This window comes from Sminthopsis crassicaudata, chromosome 2 (assembly GCF_048593235.1).
Source record: "Sminthopsis crassicaudata isolate SCR6 chromosome 2, ASM4859323v1, whole genome shotgun sequence".
In the NCBI taxonomy this organism is placed as follows: domain Eukaryota; kingdom Metazoa; phylum Chordata; class Mammalia; order Dasyuromorphia; family Dasyuridae; genus Sminthopsis; species Sminthopsis crassicaudata.
In genome coordinates, this window is record NC_133618.1 from 548,348,644 (window position 1) to 548,364,726 (window position 16,083).

The following is a 16,083-nucleotide window of genomic DNA, read 5'->3' on the forward strand; positions in this document are numbered from 1 at the left end:
TCTGTGATGCTATCTCATAGCTATCAGATTGACTAATTTGACAGAAAAGGAAAATGACAAATGTTGGAGGGGTGTGGAAAATTTTAGACAGTAATGCACTATTAGTTGTGACCTGATCCAACCATTCTGGAGAGCAATTTGGAATTATGCCTAAAGGGCTATAAAAGTATGCATACCTTTTGACCTAGCAATACCACTTCTAGATCTGTGCCCCACAGAGATCAAAGAATAAGGAAAAGGATCTTTTATGTACAAAAATATTCATAACACTTTTTTGTGGTGGCAAAAAATTGGAAATTGAGAAGATGTCCATCGATTGGGGAATAGCAAAACAAGTTTTGATATATGACTTATTGTATTATAAGAAATTATGAACATAGTACTTTCAAAAATCCCTGGAAATATTTACACATACTGATGCAAAATGAAGTGAAAAGAACTAGGAGAACATTATATATTGTAAAATCAATATTGTATGATAAACAACTGTGAATAACCTAGCTATTCTCAGAAATACAGGAATCCAAGACAGTTCTAAAGGGCTTATGATGAAAAATGCTATCCACCTACAGGAAAAAAAATGCTGGAGCATGAATACAGACAAAAGCATACTTTTTGGAACAATATTTTTTTGTTGTTTTTTTTTTCCTTTTTTTTCACAACATGGTTAATGTAGAGATATTTTGCAAGACTGCCTATATATAATCTATATCAAATTGCTTGCCTTTTCAAAGAGAAAAAAGGGGAGGTAAGAAAAGAATTTGGAATTTTTTAAAAAATGAACATTAAAATTGTTTTGTATAGAACTGAAAAATATATAAAATTTTTCACATTAAAAAACCACATTTCCCATTAACCCTTCTGAGTCCTTTATGCAAGCTCTATTCTTCAGAGAGAGAAATGCAAACAATAGGGCCAGTATCCTCTTTAAGTAAAATGTTGTAGAAAGGATGGCAATGACCTCCCTGTAGATTTTCCTTAGCCTAAAATCTTAGTTAGATGCTTTACATGCTAGTCTTAATGCCTTAGTCACTTATCATTTTTTATATAAGGCTCAATATAATTTTGTTATCTTTCCTTCCTTAGCATAAAGAATTTGGTGGCTGATCCTACAGACTGCTGATTGTTACTCCACTGGTATCTCTCAGCACATGATTTCATCAGCTGAAGGTCAGGATTCTCCCATGTTAGCAGAAAACAGTTCTTAACTTTCTTCTTAACTTCTGTTTTTATTCTCCAGGTTTAGATGCCCTGAATCAAATGCTAAATCAACTGAGTGTCTGTTATATGTCCAATACTATTTTGGGCCCTGAGGATAATACAAAGTAAACTGTGATTTTGATTTTAGTAAATCACATATTACAATTTGCTTAGCTACTCTCCAATTGACGGGCATCTCCTCAATTCCAGTTCTTTGCCACCATAAAAAGCACTATAATTATGATTTATAATTTAATTAGATAGTTGAGGTGTAAATAAATAAGAACTTAAATAATAAAGGTTTAAAGAAACTCTAATGCATTTAATTATATTCAATAAATTTCAATTATTTGTTCATCTGTTTCATCCATTTGCTAGACATGATTATAAACTCCTTGATGGTAAAAACTGCATTGTTTTTTATCTTTGTCTAAATAGCATATGCTAAGAAAATTATTCTTCCTTTCTTCCTCTTTCTTCTATTACCGGGGATAGATAACTGGGGGAAATAAAAATGTTTTATTATTAGCAATGATAAGTAATTAGTTGAAACTGAAGAAAGAAAAAAATGAAATTGTCTTTGCTTTGGAGCAATGACAACCAGGGAGAATGGAAGGATTGATGCTCATTTTGCATGAGATATTTCATAGGGGAAGATGAGATACCTTGCCTGAGAAACTGGTGCCTTAGAAAATAAACAGCTGGTGGATCTGGGGGTACAGTGAGGTGAATTAGAAGCTGGGACATCAGGAGAGAGAAAGAGATTAAGAGAGACACACATAATAGAGACCAAAAAAGGGAGAAAGGGTCAAAGAAAGACAGGAGAGAGAGAATATTAAAATTATTCTCCCATTCAGTCACTTCAATATTGAAGACTTAGAGGGGAGAGACCTCATATCTCAGATCCTAAATATCTTGGAGGCTTTATATACATGCTAAGAATAATGATGATGAATCAAAGATTTTTATTTTTTTGCTATTAGTAAGCCCTTTTTGCCCCTGCAATATTATGACCTTCATAAAAACAAGTGGGAAATCATACTGGAGGCTGTTATATATTAATTTTCCCAGGTTTATTGGTTATGGGCTAAGAACCAAGGAAATGTATATCCAGGTCATTTGAGTCATGAGATACTCTTTGACATGAGTTTTATTTATACTCCCAGCATGTAGCTCTGCACCTTATTTTATTTTTGGTTTTGTTTTTCAGTCCAGAACTGTGAATTGATTAGCTTGAGAAACTCCTGGTGTGCAAAAATCTCTCCTCTAATACAAAACTGCAATTTGTTGGACTAGAGGCTTAATAAATATTGATTGAATTTGAATCAGTACAAAAACATAAGAGATTCTATAGGGTATTGCCAACTAATCCATACTGGCAAGGATTGTTCTGAGTTTGGAGACAAGTAAAGTTTCCTAATACTCCTTTGATTTAGAGGATATTTTCATTCTCTATATGAAGCCTTTACAGTGTTGTGACAGGGGGTGATTCATCCCTCCCCACTTTCTGTGACTATTCTCAGAAACCTTACAAGCCTGATAATGTTCTATATTATCTCATGTATTTCCCACAGTGAATATTGCATTAGGATTCCCCTCCAATTCTTAATAAAATTAAGCATTTTCTTTAATCATGAATGTAGGCAACAAACATTTTTATGGGAAGAGGTTCATTGGTTTCACCAGACTGTCAAAGGGGAACCTGGTACAAAACAGGGTAAGAAAATTATTTGTGTATATCCAATGCCTTGCATCTGAGGGATGTCATTTTCCCAAAGTGATTATGTACTGCATGATACAGTAAACTTCAGAATGGGGTCATATCTTACCTTTTTCATCTATACTGGTTGTGTGCCTGAGAAGAAAGGGAGGAAGAAAATAAGTATTTGTTAAACACTTATGATATATTAGGCACTATCCTAAATGCTTTACAAAAATTACCTTATTTAATCCTCCCAATTCTTGGAGGCAAGTGCTTTTATTTATTCATAACTGAAGAAAATACTTGATTTTATTGAGAGGTTAAAGTTGGAAGAGAATTACAATGTAATTTTTTTCACATTTCACATTTTTTCACAAAAGTCCTTAAAAATCTATCTATGGGCCCCTTGGGCATCCTTGGATTCCAGATTTTTTAAAAATTGCCCTAAGATTCTAAGTTATAGAGAAGGCCCTGATCTCCATTTTAGAGGTTTCTCTCTACCTCACTAACTCATGGTTCTTGAACTGGAAGGGACACTAGATTTTACTGATGATGAAATAGGGGTTCACAGGAGTGACTCACAAGAACAAAAACAAAAAATCACATATTGGATGTGACAATATGAGGCAGAAGGAAGAGCACTGGTTTGGAGGTCAAGAAGCCTGCCCTTTAACCCTTGTTGAATAGGACTTGGCAATAATTAAATAAGCAACTCACTTTTCCCTTATTTGTAAGAGATGTGTGTAGATGCTACAATCTCTTCCTGCTCTAACATAACATGATGGGCAAGTCTCCCTGGCTGTTGGAAATCTGTACTCTGGGGTTACCTTTCTCTTGATATACAAATAATATTCATTTGATGACCCTGTGTTTTGCCTGAATCAAAACCTTTTGGGGCCACTGCTTTCTCAAAGTAGATTTATCTTCCATTGCCATTTGTTAAATCTCCATCTACTAAAAACCATGGCTTGCAAGAGCTTGCAGTGCATTAAGCCTGATTAGAAATGCCATGGAAAAGGAAGAGGATAGGGTCATGGGGAGGGGGAGAAGCTTTCAAGTAGGGAGGGGAGTTGGGGAGCAGGGCAAGAGCAACCATTATGATCAACACATTGCCTAGTGCTGCTCATGATCCAGTCTGCCTCCTCCAGGATATCTATCCATAGGGATCCTCTACTTTGGGACTTTGTTTTTTTCCCCTTGGATATCTCCCTCTTCTCTTAACCTGGACCCTACTGACCTGGATGGAACTTTATCAGACTCTACCTCTGATTTTTCTGAGTGAGACCAGAGGTTCTCCAGATAAGGAGATGCTTTGTCTGGAGTAGAAGACATGGGAAGTAAAAAGGGGAAGGGAGGAAAGCTCACAGGCTCCTTTAGGAGGATGAGTGGTTCTTTCAAGCACACTTCACTTAAGAGCTCAACATCTGGATCCCAAAAGGTGAGTGGGCCTTGCTCCTTGATGGTAGGAGATGGGGTGGGGAACAAAAAGGAGATCAGTATTTTTCCTCTCTATTTCCATTTATTTATTTATTCATTCATTAAGTTATCAATTTATTTATTTGAAAATCTGTTTGTTTTACTTATGACTGTATTTACTTATTAATTTACTTATGAGTGCTTATGATATTTTTGTTCAAGAATTTTTAGCCAGATTACCTTTATTTAACCTTTTTCATTGCAGAGCAGCTGAAATCAACTCTATAATATTAGTCATTTTAATTATAGACTCCAGTGGGGGTGGTTTCACACATGCTGTGGCAGTAAATATCTCCAATCTTTGGTTGGGTTCAGATTTGGCTCTTTTAGTGTATGAATTCGGTGCTCTTTGGTCAGGACTCTGAGCCCTTTAGATTTATTATCTGTAGAGTTTTTTGGATGCTTAATTGTGTGCTGTCATGAGATAGTTCTACAATTGTCTTGAATGGGAATTTAAATTTCAGTAACTTTTTCCTGTTTTACTCCCCCAACTAGATTATATGCTCTTTGGAGGCAGAGAGCATATTATTTGTTTTCATATACTCTATAGCACTTAACCTTGGTGCTTTGCATATAGTAAATATTCAACTAAATTATTTATGCTTTTATTTTAAACTGAAGTTTTGCTTTTAATTCTTATTGTACATCATTTGAAAATGTGATGAGTCCTTAAAATTCAGAATACCATATTAAACACTGAATATCTCCTCACCCAGGGAGACTTTGGTCTTCATCACAGAAACAGAGAGGTAGAGTCTAAGAAATTCCCTGAGCCACAGGGCATCCATTAAGAGAAACCAGTAAGATTAAAAAAGAAGAAGAAGAAGAGGGACCAGGAAAAACATGTTTGATGTCTTGAAATGTTAACAACAATTTTTAGGAATATACTGGGTGTGTGCTAACACCCACCACTTACTTGCTGCTCTCCCCTTCAGCTCTTCATTAAAAGTCTTGTTTTCTTATCCTTATTGATTTTTGCTCTTCCTTTGCACTTCCCCAGAATTCAAATTTTCTCATACATAAAATGAGAAGATTAAAGTAGATCACCTGTGAGATCCTTCTGGCTCTATATTGATAATCCATTGATTTTTTTTAATGAGAATTAAGGAAACCTGGATGAATAGTGTTTTAGATGTTATCTGAATCCAGAAAAAGAACTATGGAAATTGAATGTAAATCAGCACATGCTATGTTCATATTTTTTTTGTTTTTCTGTTTTTCATGGTTTTTCCATTTATTATGAGTTTTTGTTCCAACATGATTCATAAAAAATGTGTATCTTTAAAAAGTTAATATACATGTATAACCAGAAAAAATAAAACAATTAAACACTTTTAAAAATGATGTTTTAGAAAACCAGGCTAGAGAATGCTATTATCTCTAGGAAGTAAACATTTTAAATCACTTACCCTCCAGGCTTCACAAAAGTCCTTCCATGCTGTCTCATCATGGCTTGGAGATGTCTGTGGGTTCTCAAAAGCTTGGGGATACACAAGCTCTGATAGGTCCCACTGAGATGAAAAGGCTGCCAGTATAGAGAGGCCTGATACATTTATTTTCTGAGAGTCACCACTAACTTTGGAAACTCCCTTCCCCTGACCACAGGCCACATGTTGATACTTCTGGCACAGAAACTGGCGAAACCACAAAGAGATATTGATTTGGTTTAGTGAAGGGAATGCTCACTGATGACATTGTAACTTCTTAGAATATTGATGTATAGGTACTCTCAAAAAGGAATAATAAATATCTCCTTAGGACACTGTGTCTGATTAATGTAGCATGCTGCTGGGCATGGGAATGAATGCTACATTTGGAATCAGAGACCCCGAGCTTGGATCTTGGCTTTGCCATGCACTCCCTTTGTGTGATTTTGGCTGAGTTACTTAACTGCTGTCAACCTCAATTTCCTCATTTATAAAATGAGATCAGACTATATGGGCTCAGGAGACCCTTCAATTCTAAATCATCATGGTCCTATAATACCCAATAGCAATAAAAGACAGATATATTCAGAGTTATCTTGCACACTGTACACACACTGAGGCAATCAACCTAAGAAGTGACAATATGAAGGAAGAGGGAGGAAAAGGAAAGAAAGACCCAATGCCTTTAAATATTCTGTTCTTTCAGGAAATAGAAGCTTAGGAATTTCAGGAGGGAGGTCATATCTTAGGTCATGTGGTATTTTCATTCCATTTTCACACACAAGGCAGAGTTTTCAGAGAGCCCTCACAGACATTAGTAACTCATTTGCCAATTCAAAGCACTCCCTGTTTGTGTTGGCTATAAGCCAGGACCCATTGCCCAATGTTTGTTGAAACTCACCAGCTGCCCCCTCTTGGAAACCAAACAAATATGTTGACTCAAATATGGAGGGATAAATTTCTTATGACATTGTCAGTTGTTTTTAGCAAATTTAACCTACTTTCCAGTCCAATAGGTACTTTGTTCACTGATAACCTTTTCCAGACTCAAAGATCAAGATGACTAGCATAGGATTCTGATCTCACAAATATAACAAAGTGTCCTGAAGTGGGGTTATGGAATCAGACTTCAGTGCAGCCATTTAGCCTGATTCTTTGACCACAGACTGGATGCCAGGTGGACATACGTCCCTGGAGAGAAATTCTCTGGAAATTTAAGTTGGGGAAATAAAATATGATTGCTTAAATAACAAATATTTTTCACCAGTTTCAAACATTTTGTTTGTTCATCTAATGAACATTTATTATCATCTATGTTTGAGGTACTTAAGTATCCTACAAATCTGTCTCCAGTCTATTTTTTATTATTCCCAGCCAGCCTTCTTTCTGTTCTTCAATCATTACACTCCCTTCTTTTCTCCATTCTTTTCTCTGTTATCCCTCATCCCTGGAATACACTAACAAAGACATAGCTAAGGTGCCATCATTTGCATGAAGCCTTTCTTGATTCTCCCGACTTCTAGTATACTCCTGCACAAATTACCTTGTATTTAACTATTTATTTATTAGCATTATATTTATGCTCTCTCTATTTTTTTATGTACTTGTCAAGGGATGGAATTCCTGTAGAATATAAGATCTTAGTAAATAGAGATTATTTGACTATTTGAACTTATATCTACAGCATAGTACATCACCTGACAAATAGTAAATATTTAATACATACTTGTTGATTAAGTGATCAATTGAAAGTGGTAGGTTGGAGGAGAATTTTTTTTATTCATTTTTCCAAATTATCCCCTCCCTCCCTCCACTCCCTCCCCCCATGACAGGTAATCCCATACATTTTACATGTGTTACAATATAACCTAGATACAATATATGTGTGTAAATACCATTTTCTTGTTGCACATTAATTATTAGCTTCCGAAGGTATAAGTAACCTGGGTAGATAGACAGTAGTGCTAACAATTTACATTCCAGTGTTCCTTCTCTGGGTGTAGTTATTTCGGTCCATCATTGATCAACTGGAAGTGAGTTGGATCTTCTTTATGTTGAAGATTTCCACTTCCATCAGAATACATCCTCATACAGTATTGTTGTTGTGGAGGAGAATTTTTAAGTAAGACAGTATCTATCTTCAAAATGTTTATAATCCAACAGGGAAGAGAAGACACAGGTAACTAATTACAAAAATAAAATAGAAACTGTTTTGAGAAAGAAAAGAAAGATCCACATCCAAACAAAAGCAAATATGAAGAGCTATGAATTAAGTATTTTCTAACATAGTCTCAATAAATCAAATCTTATCTAATGGAAAATTTTTTTGCTTCTTTTTTTCTTGACTTGCATGAAATCATGCAGAAGATGCAGCATTAAGTAGATTAACCAAGGCATGCATAACTGAAAAAAATTATCTGGTCACATACTGAGTTTGTAGAATAACTAATGGGTATTTCACATGGCACATCAAGAAAATTTAAGAAAGTCCCCCAGCACATTGGGAAGAAAATGGAAGCAAGAATGTGGATCAGAGGCATAAAGGAGGAGCAAATATGGCTGGGTGGCCATTTGTATCTGTTGAGGAAATAGGTGGGTGAGGTCCTAGTAGAGTAAGGAAATCAGGTGGAACTTCCACTACATAAATATTTACACAAAGATTCAGATTTTTCCCTATCTAGTAGATGCTTGACTTCCCTAGTGCCTTATCAGTTCCACAGTGGACTTTTCTCACCTTAGTGCAAAGAAGGGAATGTGCCATTTGCCAAATACATTCTGTCAGTAATACAAGGTAAATGATGCTGTGCTGCTATGTGGGGCAAGAGCCAAGTAACTTTCCTAGGATTTTTATTGGGGCCAGAAGTTTACAAATAACATGTGTCTCAGTCATAATGAATAGTCTCTGACCTGTCCTTCCCTTCTGTGGAAGTTGTTAAGGTTATGTAACATTACTTAGGGACACCAAATATTGACTGACACTTCTTACCGTGGTAATCAAGGCCAATGGAACCCCTCTTCCCACTCCCATATATATTTACCATAAAAAGTGGGTGCCAAATAAGGAAGGGCTTTTTTCTGATATTGAAGAGAGTTTCCATGGCAACATGCTTCCTATAATATCCAAACCTGGGCTTCCTGTTCTTTGCAGACCAACACCTTGGCAATAACTATTAGGAACTCAAATGAAATATGTCATCTCCTGGTCACACATTGCTCTCACTAGTTGAGCAGGGAGCAGCTGTCACTAACTACCAGGGCTACCTTAGTGTGCAACAGTATGGAATATTCAAATCCTAGTTGTGTTAGACCTTGAACATGTAATAGCTAGCCTCACTCCTTATCTGTAAATTAAGGATGTTAGACTCAATTCCTAAGGTTACTCCTAATTCAAATCTATGACACTATAGCTCAGGGAATGTAACTATTGAAGGTCCAGAATAAATAACACATATTTGGAAGGAACCTACCTGAAGTCACAGAATTTTACGACAGGAAAGACCCTTGGCAATAATTATGTTCAAATCCCTCACTTTACAGATAAGGAATCAAGGGCTAGAAAGATTAAGTGATTTCCCCTAAGGATTCACAACTAATCAGAGCTATAACTCAAGTCTAGTTTCCCTAACTCCATCTCTCTTCTTTTATTCAAATCTTACCTTAAGCATATCTTTCCTCATCCTCTCCCCTCCTCCCCTGCTAGTATCTTCTTCCCTTCTGAGATTTCCTTCCATCTGCTTTCTACATATCTTGTATGTATGTAGTTATTTATATATTATTTCTTCTGTTAGAATATGATGTCCTTGAGGACAGGGTCAGTGTTTTGCTTTCTCTAGCACTTAGCACAGGAACTGGCATATAGTAGATGCTTAATAAATATTTTTTGACTGATTGACATATAAATCCAGAGTGTGATAATAATACATTTATAAATGAGCAGGATGCTGTCAGGAAAAAGAACACCTCGAAAGCCTTCTATGGACAAAGTGAAATATACTGTATGCAAAGAAATAACAATGTTCTGGGTAAATGACTTTGCTATTCTCAATAGTAGAATCATCCATGACCACTCTGAAAAACTTATAATGAAAAATTCTATCCATACCCAGAGAAGGAACTGATTGTGTCTGAATACAGACTGAAGCATTCTTTCTTTCTCTCTCTATCTCTCTTTCTTTTTAATTTAAATTTTTAAGGGTTTTTATTTTCATTAGAGTGAGAAACCTGTTTTCTTTCACAACTTGACTTTATAAAAATGTTTTACATAACTTCACATGTGGTTTCTTAATGGTTTCTTAATTGTGGGTGAGGTTAAAGGAGAGAACCTAGAATTCAAAAATCTTTTAAAAAATATATTAAAAATGTTTTAAATGTAACTGGGGGAAAATATTAAATAAATAATTCAATCTACCTTTTGTCAAAAATAAAATATTTATATACATACACATACACAGTGTGTGTGTGTGTGTATACTCCACTCCAGCCACCCCCCAAAAAATTTCTTAATTCTGAAAATAAGATTGAGGAAAATGGGTCCTTTCCCAATATTTATTGGCAATAAGTTGATAGGAGGAAAGAATCAATTCTATGCAAAATCTGTAGACAAAAGTCTGTCTTAAGTGCCTTTTTTGGTGAGTTCTCATTCTGTTTTATCTGTCCTTGACTCTACCTTCAGTCAGTACCCCTTTTGTGGCCCTAAGTTTCACTTATCACAGTGCATTTTTGGGGGCTAAGAACTCAAACAACTTTTCCCAGTCACCTCCTTTACCTCCTCACCTTTATAACTTAGACATCCTGGGCCACAAACCTTCAGAATTCTGTTCTCTGTTAAAGGACAATGAGTGCTTATGAGTTTATCAAAAAAGGTAACATTTCTTTTTTTTTTTTGAGGTGATTATTATTTTTTTATTGTAACTTTTTTTTGACAGTACAGATGCATGGGTAATTTTTTTTTACAACATTATCGCCTGCACTCACTTCTGTTCCGACTTTTCCCTTCCCTCCCTCCACTAGATGGCTGGCAATCTTATACATATTAAATATGTTATAGTATATCCTAGATATAATATATGTGTGTGTAGAACCAAACAATTCTCTTGTTGCACAAGGAGAATTGGATTCGGAAGGTAAAAATAACCTGGGGAGAAAAACAAAAATGCAAACAGTTTACACTCATTTCCCACTGTTGCTTTTCTGGGTGTAGCTGATTCTGTCCATCATTGATCAATTGGAACTTAATTAGATCTTCTCTTTGTCGAAGATATCCACTTTCATCAGAGTACATCCTCATACAGTATTGTTGTTGAAGTGTATAAGGATCTCCTGGTTCTGCTCATTTCACTCAGCATCAGTTGATGTAAGTCTCTCCAAGCCTCTCTGTAATTCATCATGCTGGTCATTTCTTATAGAACAATAATATTCCATAACATTCATATACCACAATTTATCCAGCCATTCTCCAATTGATGGGCATTGAATCATTTTCCAGTTTCTGGCCACTACCTAGAAGGCTGCCACAAACATTTTGGCACATACAGGTCCCTTTTCTTTCTTTAGTATTTTTGGGGGGATATAAGCCCAGTAGTAGCACTGCTGGATCAAAGGATATGCACAGTAACATTTCTTTTTAAAAAATTATTATATCTTTTTACTTTCAAAACATATGCATGGGTAATTTTTTCAACATTGACCCTTACAAAACCATCTGTTCCAAATTTTCCCCTCCTTTCCCCCCACCCCCTCCCCTAGATGGCAAGTAGTTCAATACATTTTAAATATGTTAAATTATATGTTAAATCCAATATAAGTATATATATATTTATACAGTTATTCTGCTGCACAAGAAAAAATCTGATCTAGAAAGAAAAAAAAACCTGAGAAGGAAAACAAAAATGCAAGTAAACAATAACAGAAAAAGTGAAAAAGATATGTTGTGGTCCACACTAAGTTCCCATAGCCCTCTCTCTGGGTATAGATGGCTCTCTTCATTACTGGATAATTGGACCTGGTTTGAATCATCTCATTGTTGAAGAGAGCCACGTCCATCATATTTGATCATCATATAGTTTTGTTGTTGTTGTGTATAATGATCTCCTGGTCCTGCTCTTTTCACTCAGCTTCAGTTCAAAAAGTCTCTCCAGGCCTTTCCAAAATCATATTGTTGGTAACTTGTTACAGAATAATAATATTCCATAACATTCATATACCAAAATTTATTCAGCCATTCTCCAATTGATGGATATCCACTCAGTTTCTAGTCACTACAAAAAGGGCTGCCACAAACATTTTTGCACATGTGGGTCCCTTTCCCTAAAAGGTAACATTTCAAGTCCAGTTGATATGAATACATATGGATCTGTTTAAGAAAACCCTTAAAATAACATTGATGGGAACTTTAAGTCATCAGAGAAAATATTTTAAAAATCACATATACATCTCTCTGCTCTCCTCAAATAATATTCCTTTTTGAGTATGGCAGAAACTAGGCATGGACCCACACTTAACACCACATACTACGATAAGATCAAAATGGGTCTATGATTTAGGCATAAAGAACGAGATCATAAATAAATTAGAAAAACATAGGATAGTTTACCTCTCAGACTTGTGGAGGAGGAAGGAATTTGTGTCCAAAGGAGAACTAGAGATCATTATTGATCACAAAATAGAAAATTTTGATTGAATCAAATTAAAAAGTTTTTACACAAACAAAACAAATGCAAACAAGATTAGAAGGGAAGTAACAAATTGGGAAAACATTTTTATAGTTAAAGGTTCTGATAAAGGCCTCATCTCCAAAATATATAGAGAATTGACTCTAATTTATAAGAAATCAAGCCATTCTCCAATTGATAAATGGTCAAAGGATATGAACAGACAATTTTCAGATGATGAAATTGAAACTATTTCCACTCATATGAAAAAGTGTTCCAAATCACTATTGATCAGAGAAATGCAAACTAAGACAACTCTGAGATACCACTACACACCTGTGATATTGGCTAAGATGACAGGCACAAATAATTATGAATATTGGAGGGGCTGTGGGAAAACTGGGACATTGATGCATTATTGGTGGAGTTGTGAAAGAATCCAACCATTCTGGAGAGCAATCTGGAATTGTGTCCCAAAAGTTATCAAACTGTGCATACCTTTGATCCAGCAGTGCTACTACTGGGATTATATCCCAAAGAAATACTAAAGTGGGAAAAGGGACCTGTATGTGCAAGGAATGTTTGTGGCAGCTCTTTCTGTAGTGGCTAGAAACTGGAAAATGAATGGATGTCCATCAATTGAAGAATGGTTGGGTAAATTATGGTATATGAATGTTATGGGATATTATTGTTCTGTAAGAAATGACCAGCAGGATGAATACAGAGAGGCTTGGAGAGACTTACATCGACTGATGCTGAGTGAAATGAATAGAACCAGGAGATCATTATACACTTCAACAATGATACTGTATGAGGATATATTCTGATGGAAGTGGATATCTTCAACACAGAGAAGATCTAATCCAATTCCAATTGATCAATGATGGACAGAATCAGCTATACCCAGAGAAGAAACATTGGGAATTGAGTGTAAACTGTTAGCACTTTTTGTTTTTCTTCCCAGGTTATTTTTACCTTCCGAATCCAATTCTTCCTTTGCAACAACAACAACAACAAAATTCGGTTCTGCACATATATATTGTATCTAGGATATACTATAAGATATTTAATATGTATGGGAATGCCTGCCATCTAGGGGAGGGGGTGGAGGGAAGGAGGGGAAAATTTGGAACAGAAGGGAGTACAATGCATAATGTTGTAAAAAAAAAAAAATTACCTATGTATATATACTGTCAAAAATGTTATAATTATAAAATTAATTTAAAAAATTTTTAAAAAGTAATAAGACCACATAAAAAATAATATTCCTTTTTCTTTATATCAAGACACAAATCTTAGGTCCTCATCAGATAACTATAAAGTGTTCAGCCTTAGGATAACAGATTTAGGGTTAAAAGGGATCTAGAAACCAGCTAGTCCAACATCATCACTTAGCAGCTAAAAAATGAGGCCTAGATATATAACATGCCTAACCTAAGGTTACTCGTGTCATCAAAAAGAGTGGCAGGATATGAAACCAGATCCTCTGACTCCAGTCCTAGATACTTTCCACTGTTCCACATGATGAGTTAATGAGAAGTCACTTTTTAGGTTCCATGAAGTGTTTTTGCTAGCCCTTGAAAGAGTAAGGTAGCAGAACAGTAGAGACCAAGATTTATGAGCATTGCCATTAATTAGCTTTGTGATGTTGGCCAAATAGTATCACCTTTCTGAGACTCAAATTTATTCATCTATAAAATAAAGGAATTGAACCTGGTGACTTCTAAGATTCCTTCCAGTTTTAATGTGAAAACATTATGACTTCCAGGTTTAAGATTCCTAACTTTATTTCCGATCAGTCCCTTTGTTAATACATATCACTTGTTATAGTAGGAATTGTGTTTTCCAAGATGGCAGTAAAGTGGGTCCACTTAATTGTCCTTTTTTGTGCAGGCAGCAGAGTAGTACCAATAGAGCCAAAGTACAGAATACAATATGAAAGAAGTTTTGTTAGAGAATACTGTGTATAGACCTAGTAGGTAACTACCTTCACAACATGATTTTAGGGTCCCCAAGAGGCATCAGCACCCCAACAGCTCTCTTGTATGTTCATGTTTGCTACAAATCCTTTTATTATATAATGACAGATCAAGTTTACATACAAATATTCCAGGAAAGAGAGCAGAATGATTTAAATTCACACTAACTTGGCCGCTTAAAAGCAAGTATTAAAAAAGGAGAAGAGAGTAGGAAAAATATAGAGCTACTAAAAGGAAACATAAAGAATAAGGAGGAACAAAGAAATAGGAACAAGATAAATGAGAACAAACTTTCAAATTCACCATTTTGTCAAGAGTTGGCTCTGTTATTCACTCACTGCTCCCTTTCTTAGTAATGTTACAATTACCTCTCCTCAAAATACAGGAATCTTTCTCCTATTATCTAATTATCTTCATCCTTTCCATCTTTGTTTCACACTTAGGCTGCCCTACTTCACCCCAGTAAAGAATTACACATAGAGAAAATGCTCACCAAGAATATTGACCTATTTTTACCAAGTTAGTGTTGGGGTGAGGTAGAATGTTAGCAGGCCTGGCAAAAGCCTTTTTAACAAGGTTCCTAATATCTACAGCAAGTATTATGGTCCATAGGGTGATGGAGTTAGGACAAATTTTTATTAAGACATAAGTTATTGACTTAGGACATAGAAATCATGAAACTCTATACAACCTTGAGGAAATTACTTAACCTCTCTGTATCTCAGTTTGGGAGTTGGACACAATAATATCCAAGGCCCTTTCAGTTCTAAATCTATGATTAGCCATAGTCAAGGCAAAGGAACATTTATTTTCTGCAAGCAAATGCATTGAGTTTGGGACATTTTTTCTGTATATTATGGCAAAAGGTAGCTGCCAATGAAAAATGGGAAATATTTTGATTTATTCTAAATAAATTTATTGAATTATAATTGGCTCCAAATTAATTTAGAAAAATTTAATTGATTCTAAAATTTATTTTAAAACGATTCAGCTATGCTGAGCAAATAAAAAGAAAAACAAAAGAAAAAAGATAAAAGATTAGTAATGTCATTTTACCTAAATAAAATTACTGTTGCTAAAATATCATGCAGGCTATATTTTGGGTTTTTGTTTTGTTTTAGTCTTTAATGATACCAGTAGCTACTTTGAAAACCTGCTATTCTGATATGTTACAGGGCATATATTGCAAAAAGATCAAAGGCTTCTGAGAAAGAACCCATAAGTACAAAATATTTGTAGCAGCATTTTAGTAGTGTCAAAGATGTAGAAAAGTGGACCAGCTGGAAAATAACAATATTAATTGTGGTAAATGAATGTAATGCAATATTATTGAGAAGTAAGATGCATATGAAAGGGCAGCTTGATGGCACAGTGGATATAGCACCGGCCCTGAAGTCAGGAAGACCTGAGTTCAAATGTGGCCTCAGACACTTAACACTTCCTAGCTGTATAACCCTGGAAAAATCACTTAATCTCAAATGCCTCAGGAAAAAAAGATGCATATGAAAGATTCAGATAAATTTGGGAAGATTTATACAAACTGATGCAGTGCAAAACAAGCAGAACTAAGAGAACAAATTAAACAATAACCACAGTAATGTAAAGGAAAACAACATTGAAAAACTTCAGAAGGCTAATCCATGCAAGAA

The 16,083-nt window shown here is 35.2% G+C and overlaps 1 protein-coding gene and 1 long non-coding RNA gene across 2 annotated transcripts in view; one reads left to right on the forward strand and one right to left on the reverse strand.

Annotated features, from left to right (window-relative positions):
- The window catches only part of LOC141558159 (uncharacterized), a 58,572-nt gene extending 52,095 nt beyond the window's left edge, over positions 1-6,477 (reverse strand). Inside the window, exons 1-2 of the long non-coding RNA XR_012486980.1 lie at positions 5,788-6,477; positions 3,030-3,055 (exon numbers count right to left, since the gene is read on the reverse strand). This is a non-coding gene — a long non-coding RNA (uncharacterized LOC141558159). The remainder of the gene's footprint in view (positions 1-3,029; positions 3,056-5,787) is intronic.
- TRPM1 (transient receptor potential cation channel subfamily M member 1) overlaps positions 4,236-16,083 on the forward strand; it is a 187,847-nt gene continuing 175,999 nt past the window's right edge. Inside the window, exon 1 of the mRNA XM_074294964.1 lies at positions 4,236-4,340. Coding sequence (XP_074151065.1) covers positions 4,284-4,340 — 57 coding nt within the window. The 5' untranslated portion in view covers positions 4,236-4,283. The remainder of the gene's footprint in view (positions 4,341-16,083) is intronic.